General features: G+C 43.6%; 1 protein-coding gene across 1 annotated transcript; it reads right to left on the reverse strand.

The window, feature by feature from the left end:
* Positions 1-1,052: 1,052 nt before the first annotated feature.
* On the reverse strand, positions 1,053-7,644 carry sra1 (steroid receptor RNA activator 1). Its single transcript, XM_051937610.1, has 6 exons — positions 7,507-7,644; positions 6,041-6,148; positions 2,942-2,983; positions 2,694-2,854; positions 1,961-2,069; positions 1,053-1,871 (listed from the first exon to the last, which is right to left on the reverse strand). The coding sequence occupies exons 1-6, from the start codon at positions 7,529-7,531 to the stop codon at positions 1,513-1,515; spliced, it is 804 nt and encodes a 267-aa protein (XP_051793570.1). The 5' UTR covers positions 7,532-7,644; the 3' UTR covers positions 1,053-1,512.
* Between the last annotated feature and the right edge of the window lie 1,225 nt (positions 7,645-8,869).

Below are 8,869 nucleotides of genomic sequence, written 5' to 3' on the forward strand. Positions count from 1 at the left end.
GTTTCCAAACAGATAAAGGAAATAAAGCGTGAAGAGAGATACTGATGACGATTCAACACCACAATAAATGTCATGTTAACTGAAATTCATTCTGGTGATGGAACAAGAAGAAAATCAGCAACAGAAAACTACACCAGAGTCCAAAGAGTGGAAACTTAGCTGCTGTCATGAGTTCTGGACTCCACTCTGATTGATTTAGAGACAGGTGAGTATGTGAACAGAGAGAATGAATGAACAGACTGTACTCACCTTATTATGGGCTGTACAGCTGTCAGTGATCGGTCCTCTGCTGCCTCCTGCTGGTCAAACCTGGACACTGCAGCTGCTGCTTAACAACAAGGTTCCTGGTTCTGGTTCTTCTCTGATCATCCAGTTTGAAGCAGCTTTACATTTCTGACTGTTTGGATTTTCAGCTCATTTAAGGCCTGAAATGGGCAGATTTGTTTCTGAACGCAAGATTTAATGTTGTTTCCAAACTCCTTCACACATGTGAGAGTCACAGCTGATGTTAATGTACAGCCAATAACATCAGGGTTCTGTTTTGGTCCTACAGTGTTCTGTATTGGTTCTGCTGGGTTCTGTATTGGTCCTACAGGGTTCTATCGGGTTATGTATTGGTTCTACAGGGTTCTGTTTTGGTCCTACAGAGATCTGTATTGGTCCTACAGGGTTCTTCTGTGTTGGTCCTACAGGGTTCTGTATTTGTTCTACAGGGTTCTGTTTTGGTCCTACAGGGTTCTATATTGGTTCTATAGGGGTCTGTATTGGTCCTGGTCCTACAGGGTTCTTCTGTATTGGTCCTACAGGGTTCTTCTGTATTGGTCCTACAGGGTTCTTCTGTGTTGGTCCTACAGGGTTCTTCTGTGTTGGTCCTACAGGGTTCTGAAGCAGCTCCAGGTGAAGTGCTTGGGAATAAAATGTGAGTAACTTTAAGAATGTTTGTTGAAAACCTGCTGACCTTAGAGATCGATGGTTCTGGATCAGGAAAAACCTGCAACACCAAGAACCAACAACCTTGGAGAACCAAAGACAATGACTGGTTCCAACAGAAAAAGGAGAGAAAACTGATTTATTTCCACATCACAGTAACAAACTTTCAAACCACTTCAGGATCCACAAGACCAGGCTCTGAAACTCTCTGAAGGTTGACTGTTACTGACAGACAAGTGAAACCAGGTTTTCAGAGGTTCTGGGGTTCAAAGAGTTTTGAGTCTTTGTTCAAAGTGTAGTATGTTCAGAGTTTATCTGAAGTTGGAGAGAGAGTTTGAGGTCAGAGTGTCCAGAGTCTCAAACCTAAAGTCTACAAAGTCCAGCTACAGTTTAGCTGATAACTGAAAGGTGTAAAGAGCAGATCCATCTCTGCTTAAGTCTCCTGAAGGAACCTACAGCCCCTACCTGGTCCAAGATCAGACCTTCAACACTCCCACAGCAGCAGGACGTGAAAACCACCAGATCCTGCTTTTGATTAAAGAACTCGAGTTTATTAAGACCGGACAGAAACTTGATTGAAAGTCAGGACTGGCAAACCAGGTCCTGGACTGGTTCTGGTTCTACTGGGTCCTGGACTGGATCTTTATGGTCCTGGACTGGTTCTGGTTCTACTGGGTCCTGGACTGGTTCTGCTGGGTCCTGGACTGGTTCTGCTGGGTCCTGGACTGGTTCTGGTTCTACTGGGTCCTGGACTGGATCTACTGGGTCCTGGACTGGTCCTGTTGGGTTCTGAAGAGGTTCTAGTAGTTCTGGACTCAGGTTTCGGGTCTCAGCGATGAGGCGTTTGACACCAACCATCCACTGGCTGACCTCAGTCACATGATCAACCATCAGAGAGCGATGGATCTCGTCAGCCGAGTCCCAGCGACCCGACTGTAATTCTGAAGAGAGAGACAGGTGAGAGTTGAGACAGGTGTGCAGGTAGGCGGGTGTCTAATGAGACAGACAGGTGTGTGGTGAGACAGGTTACCCAGAGACAGGGCGTCCATGCGTCTCCTGACAGGTAGGCTGAGTCTACCTGACCTCCAGCTGTCCTCCAGGAGGCGGAGCCGCTTTGCCACATCATTGCACACCTGATCCTGTGGACAGGTGGTTCAGAGTTAAACCCACAGAGCAGAACAGTGGTTCCTCCTGGTGGTCTACTGTGGTACTGCAACTAAAACAGAAATCTGCAGCACAGAGGATCTGACTTATCGTCTCTGTTTAATCAGGGGAATGTTAAAGGGGAACTTCGTTTTTTTTTCAACCTGGGGTCTGTTTTCATATGTCATTTCATTAATGTGAGTGATGGAGAAATGAATTTTCAACATAGCTCCAGTATTTAGCCAGGCAGGCAGCTTAGCAGCTCAGCTAGCGAAAAGTATGGGGCAAATACCCCCCCCCCCCGCGTCAAAGTCCGCCCTAACGTGCTTTTTCCCCACACTGACCGGCTCAGATAGTCTCAACGAGTGTCCTACAACATACTAGAGATGAGAAGTGAAGAAAACCCCCACATTACCTGGCGATCGCTCTTTGTTGTGGTTGTATCCAAATCTCAGGATGCTAGAAAGCAAATCTCATTCCGAAATCCCGCGAGAGCTCGCAGCAAAACCGAAGTTCCCCTTTAATTTTCTGCAGTCTAACAAACTTGTGTAATATAAAGTATGGACTGTTGTGTTCATGCTTCAGTGGCGCTCCCTGCTGCTGGGAGGACTGAAACTCACTTTAACAGCGTGTCTGCAGGCACAAAGTGCTCGGTTCAGCACCAAAACCACATCCTCTACATCAGGCTCTCTTTCTGATTGGCTACTGTCGACATCACTCTGACTTCTCATTGGCCCCAAGTGAGTAGGGGGTGTGGCCATCCCACCAGGTGGAGGCAGAGCTGTGAGAGAGTTATCAAACACCTCGGCTGTCAGTCAGGCTTGTTGTCATGACGACTGTTTTCTCATAAAACACCTCTGCTCCTTACCTGGGTTGAAGGAGGGCGGGGCTGAAGGCATTTCTCCTGCACCTGGGAACCAATCAGAGACAAGATGTTGGAAGCATTAAAGACTGAGCTGCACCTTACATGCTGACATTACAACAACAACAACAGAGATCGACCGATTATTGGTCGGGCCGATTATCGGTGCCGATATTTGGAAATTTGACGTATATCGGCATCGGCCTTTTTTTAATCCGACCGGCCGATATGAAGAAATCAATTTAAAACTGGGTGATTTCGGCTCAGATGCAGCCGCGCCTCTCTCTCTCCTGCACTATTCACCCCGTCCTCTGATTGGTTAAGCGACAGAGGCAGAGCCTCCGAAGAAGAAGCTGCCCTCACACACACTGGAGAGTGAGAGGAAAAGTTTTCTTGTGTGAGAAGCTCCGGACAGAAAATACGTGTCAAAGGTAAATGCAGAAAGCTCTTCCGAAATTGTAATAAACATCTCAGTACTCTGCATCTCACAACTACGACTAACATTGCAGTGAGCAGCAGAATAACGTAAGAGCAGAGTAAACCTTAGCGGCAGCTCTGCTAACTCGCATTACGTCCCAACATGCCAACATGTCTGTGAATTATTTAACCCGTTGGGCTTCAGTTGCGCTTCAGTGTCCCGCCCGCGGTACACTTTGAGATCTGCATAAGCAATTTGCTAAATGTCTGAAACTGCAAACGCGATTATACAAACACTATACGCCGATGGAAAGCTTAGATTCTCATGAATCCGCCGGTGTAAACCACTTTCAGATGTGTTCGCCACAGCGGGTAATATAAACACATTTGTCCGACAAACAACGAATATCCATCCATCCGTTCTCTGTACACGGCTTCAACGCACACAGCGCGACTCACATTTCCGGGTTCATTATTACACACAGATGAAAATACTCCACAAACTAGAAAAGCACTCGGGAGAGTGCAGACCTCTGCCAGGCCATCGCTCAATTATACAGATGTCTGTCTGTCTGTCTGTCTGTCTGTTAACAGCATAACCCAAAACGTAATGGACGGATTTAATTTAGTTTTAACAGTTTGTGCACAAAGCATAACATTCATGTACAGTGTAACAGCACAGTGTTTTGACGCACGCACATAACGGTAGCGACTCGCGCGTGTGACGGTACCGTACGCGTCGCCGCCGCTTCATTTCGTCGGTCCCGACTCGCTAGGGCAGCCCGAACCGGCCGCGTGGAATTCGGCCGTCGCCCGGGATCTTTGTGCACAAAGCATAACATGCATGTACAGTGTAACAGCACAGTGTTTTGACGGCGGCGCCGCCGCACGCACATAACGGTAGCGTTGCGCACGCACGTGACGGTACCGTACGCGTCGCCGCCGCTTCGTTCCGTCGGTCCCGACTCGCTCGGGCAGCCCGAACCGGCCGCGCGGAATTCGGCCGTCAGCTGGGATCGATCCGCCGACCTCAGTCTGTACAATTGAGAGATGGTCTGGCGGCCGCAAAAAGCAGAGAGCAGAGAGAGTGCTTAAAAAACTCAGTTCACTTGTTTTAGGGAGCGCTAAGGTGGAGGCTGCTTAGCTTTTACCATAAAATTAGTTCGTCGATCTGGCTCTAAGCGCTCTGCAGACTATGTATTAGCAATGGGGAAAATACACCGTACTTTCCGGACAGTAAGCTGTTACTTTTTCTCAGGCTTCCAACCCTACAGCTTATACAACGATGTGGCTAATGTATAGATTTCTACGGGCCAGCTTCATGCCGTCAATACGTTTATCCTCGTCAGAATGAAATTACTGAACTGGTCACAGTGGACCAATGAAACTGTTTGAATTAAATCAAACGCACTCACACTAAATTCTTCAGATCAGTCATTTTGCGCTTCATGCACACACCCTCATCATGGAAAACACACGAAGGAATGCATATGATTTAGCTTTTAAAGGCAATCGATCTGTCGGTCAAAGAAGTAAACAGAGCTACTGCACGTATTTATTTTGAGATCCGAATATTCGGATCCTTATATTCAGGTGCGCTCAATAGTCCGGAAATCACGGTATGTAATGTGGAGAATAGTATGTAGTTAAAGTCACGTGAAAAACTCTACAACTCAGACTACTAACGTTGCTATGAGCTTTCTGGTCCGATGATCTGAAAATGAACGGGAAGATGAGAGAGTAAAATTCAGAAATGATATTACTTTATAAAACCTCTGGAAGCAAGTTTTTATTTACATTTACTAGAGATAATGCTGAGCCTGAGAACTCCTGCACTTTTTGTTTTTGTTTGAAGTTTAAAAAAAAAAAAAAAGATAAGTCATTTCAGTTGTATTGAAATTTTACTTTATTTACTGTGAAAATAATTCAGGGAGCTATTATTTAAGTTTTTATTTAACTTTACAAGAGGCGCTGCTGAGCCTGAGAACTCCCTGTATTTTTGTTGTGTTTGAACTTAAAACAAAGACAAGTCATTATAGTTCTGTTTAAATTTTACTGTATTTTCAGTGGAAAAATTTCAGAGAGCTATTTATTTAACCTTTTTTTCAACTTTATAAGAGATGTTTCTGAGTCTAGGAAATTCAGGCGCTTCAGGAGCTATTACTTTCTATTTGTGTGATTCAATAAACATGCTTTAGGCATTTCAGTGAAGTTCAGTGTTTGCATTATTCATTTTTTTACGCTAATTTTTACACTTTTACTGCAAATGAATATCGGCTCCAAATATCGGTTATCGGCCTCCTCTAACTACTAATAATCGGTATTGGTCCTGAAAAACCCATATCGGTCTATCTCTAAACAACAACAACAACAACAACAGAAGCAGGAATAGTTGTAGCAGTAATTATTTCAACCCACTGAGATGCCAATCAGCTGACTGTGAGTCAGAGTGAGTCAGAGTGAGGTGATTGTGAGTCAGAGTGAGTCAGAGTGAGGTGATTGTGAGTCAGAGTGAGGTGATTGTGAGTCAGAGTGAGGTGATTGTGAGTCAGAGTGAGTCAGAGTGAGGTGATTGTGAGTCAGAGTGAGGTGATTGTGAGTCAGAGTGAGTCAGAGTGAGTCAGAGTGAATCAGTGCGATTCTGAATGAGTCAGTGTGATGCGACTGTCGGCAGGTGGATCAGGGTACCTGATGGTGGAGCTGCTCTCTTGTTCAGGAGGTTCCTCTGTGGTCCGCGGGCCTTCTGAAGGCCGTAGGAGAACTGAGGGGGGTCGTTCCAGCCCCGCTCCTGGTTACCTTGGAAACACAGACATTTCAGTTAAACGGACAGGCCACCATTTTGAGGACACGTATTCTGTTTTCCCGACTGAAGGGGAAGATAACCAGCACTGCAGGCAGTCCGTTAATTAAATAACCCGTACTGAAGGCAGCTCTCTGAGTGGATTAAAACTGTGTCTTCTGTCAGTTGGACATGGTCATAAAATCATGTCTAGATGTTTCAACAATACTCCAGATGTCCTAACTTGCAAGAAGCCATTTGTTTGTGATGTTTTGCCACAAATAAATAGTTGTTTTGCAAGTCATACACTGTGTGGGAATGTTGGAATGTCAGAAATCTGACGAAATAATAGTTAGGTAGTTAGCTAAAAACAGACACTGTGGTCGCTTATCAGTCCAGAAGCCAAACATCTGCTGGTTCCACTGAGGATTTTCTGTTTCTATCTGCCTTCTGCCATAGTTAAAAGAAAAAAATAAACAAAACGAAACTCAGCGATCAACTACAGGTTCATTTACAACAATACGGTGTAAAGTACAAACTGTCATTCACATTTAGGATGTTTATTGATCTCATGTCTATTATTGATCACCTGGGGGCAGATCTGGAGCTTAAACTCAGCAGCTTTCAAACATCTAAATAAACTTCTATTTCCATCTGAATTATCGATGTTTGATGGATTATTCACATGCCGAATTTAAAACAACTCTCTAGTGTTTCATAAAGGACAGTTTATCTGCGGAATGCGTGTATTTTCTTGCCCAAACGCTTGACGGAACTTTAAAATCACTGATTTTTGAATGAAGTTCGTTGAAGCGTTGTGTCAACACGAGGTTACTCCGATTCCTGGGATCAGTTTGATGCTAAATGATCCTCTAAGATGGTAAAAGAAGCTCAAAAAACACTTCACATGTCCATTATTGATTTGCAGGCTGAAATGTAAAGGCTGAACAGCTTCCATCGTCTGTCTTCTAAGTGTAAAATGAGCCAACCAAACCCTATTCAATAATGGGCTGTTTTAGGACTCTGTACACACACAAGCAAACCTGAATTTCTACTTAAATAATGAAGTTTTCCATCATTATTTGTAAGCCGAATTAACAACAACACGCAAATAGTTCGCCAAGACCACAGAAATCTTTTGCAAGTTTTTTATATTGCTGCTATAAATCTTGATGCCACATTAACTTGCCAGAATTTTCAACGTAGTTCGTCGCTCTGTTTTGCCAACGCGACGTTAATTCTGTTTCCGGGTGTCCGAGCCGGTTTAGCAGCCGTAACTAGTCAAACTAAACTAGTAAAGTTCAGAGCTCCGGTAACATTAAAAGCGCTTTAACGTCACATTATTCCCGTTGATCGGTGGGTGAAGCCAACTTACCGGGTTTGATGTACCTGTCCTCCATGGTGGACGTCAGAAAACAGCAGCTTGTTGTTCCCGGAAGAACGCTAAGCTAACCCGCAGACTGAGGTTTCGGGTGGACTCTGGTTGAACCAATCTGATGTAAAAGTGCAGCAGTGAGCAGGAAGCTGAGCTTAAATGTCACACTTTCAAAATAAAACCAAAAGAATCTGTTTTCGCTAAATTTTATTTTATTACATTAATTCAGTAAGCAATACACATAACAGATTAAAGACTAAAAAGCAGTGTATTCGTCTGTTTTGTCTTTTAGTTTTGAAACATCTGTGACATTATTCATATGATATAAGATTTATGAGTAATATTTAACTGATGTTTATACTCTTCAAACTGAAAATTTGGACAAGAAAAATTGTTTTTTAAATAATTTCTGACTGGCATTTTAATCTACAAAAGAAATATTTATTATAAGCTACATTTTCTGAAAAACAGCAAACAAGGCAAAGAAAGCTAAAACTAGCCCTAAAAAGTCTCAAATGAAGATATCAGATCAGATAACAGACTGAAGCTAAAGCTAACTGGTGACAGATCATGATATATGCTAACAGATCAAAGCTAAAACTACAAGGTTCTTGGTCTTGATACCATGCTAAGAGACTGTAAAGCTAACTGTTTTCATTGCTAATAAGGTAAAAACTAGGGTTAACAGGTTCCAGATCAAGATATCATGCTAACTGACTGAAGCTAAAGGTACCCGGTTGATATCCTAAGATCAAACCAGAACTAATGCTAATATGTCCCAGGCCCTGATAGCATGCTAACAGAGTGAAGCTACCTGGTCACAGATCATGATATCATTCTAACAGATCAAAACTAAAGCCAACAGGTTCCAGGTCTTGAGACTGTACTAACAGACTATAACTGAAGCTAACTAGTCGCAGGGCTAACAAGGTAAAACTGGGACTAACAGGTCCCCGAACAAGATAACATGCTAAGAGACTGAAGCTAAAGCTAGCAGGTTACAGGTCTTGATACTATGCTAACAGACTCTAACTGAAGCTAACTGGTCATAGGGCTAACAAAGGTAAAATTAGGGCAAACAGGTCCCAGATCAAGATAACATGTAAAGACACTGAAGCTAAAGCTAATGGGTTCGAGGTCTTGATACCAGGCTAACAGACTATAAGTGAAGCTAACTGGTCACAGGGCTAACAGGCTACAGGTCATGATAACATGCTGACAGACCAAAGCTAAAGCTAGCAGGTTACAGGTCATGATATCATGCTACCAGACCAAAGCTAAAGCTAACAGATTATAGGTCATGATAACGTGCTACCAGACCAAGGCTAAAGCTAGCAGGTTACAGGTCATGAGAACATGCTAC

Source organism: Acanthochromis polyacanthus, chromosome 17 (genome assembly GCF_021347895.1).
Source record: "Acanthochromis polyacanthus isolate Apoly-LR-REF ecotype Palm Island chromosome 17, KAUST_Apoly_ChrSc, whole genome shotgun sequence".
Lineage (NCBI taxonomy): Eukaryota > Metazoa > Chordata > Actinopteri > Pomacentridae > Acanthochromis > Acanthochromis polyacanthus.

Coding starts and splice junctions, on each gene's coding strand:
- sra1 (XM_051937610.1), bottom strand. CDS start 7,531: ATGGAGGACAGGTACATCAAACCCG. Junction 2,984..6,040: donor GAGAGCAGCTCCACCATCAG/GTACCCTGATCC, acceptor ATTGGTTCCCAG/GTGCAGGAGAAATGCCTTCA. Junction 2,855..2,941: donor CCCGCCCTCCTTCAACCCAG/GTAAGGAGCAGA, acceptor ACTCTCTCACAG/CTCTGCCTCCACCTGGTGGG.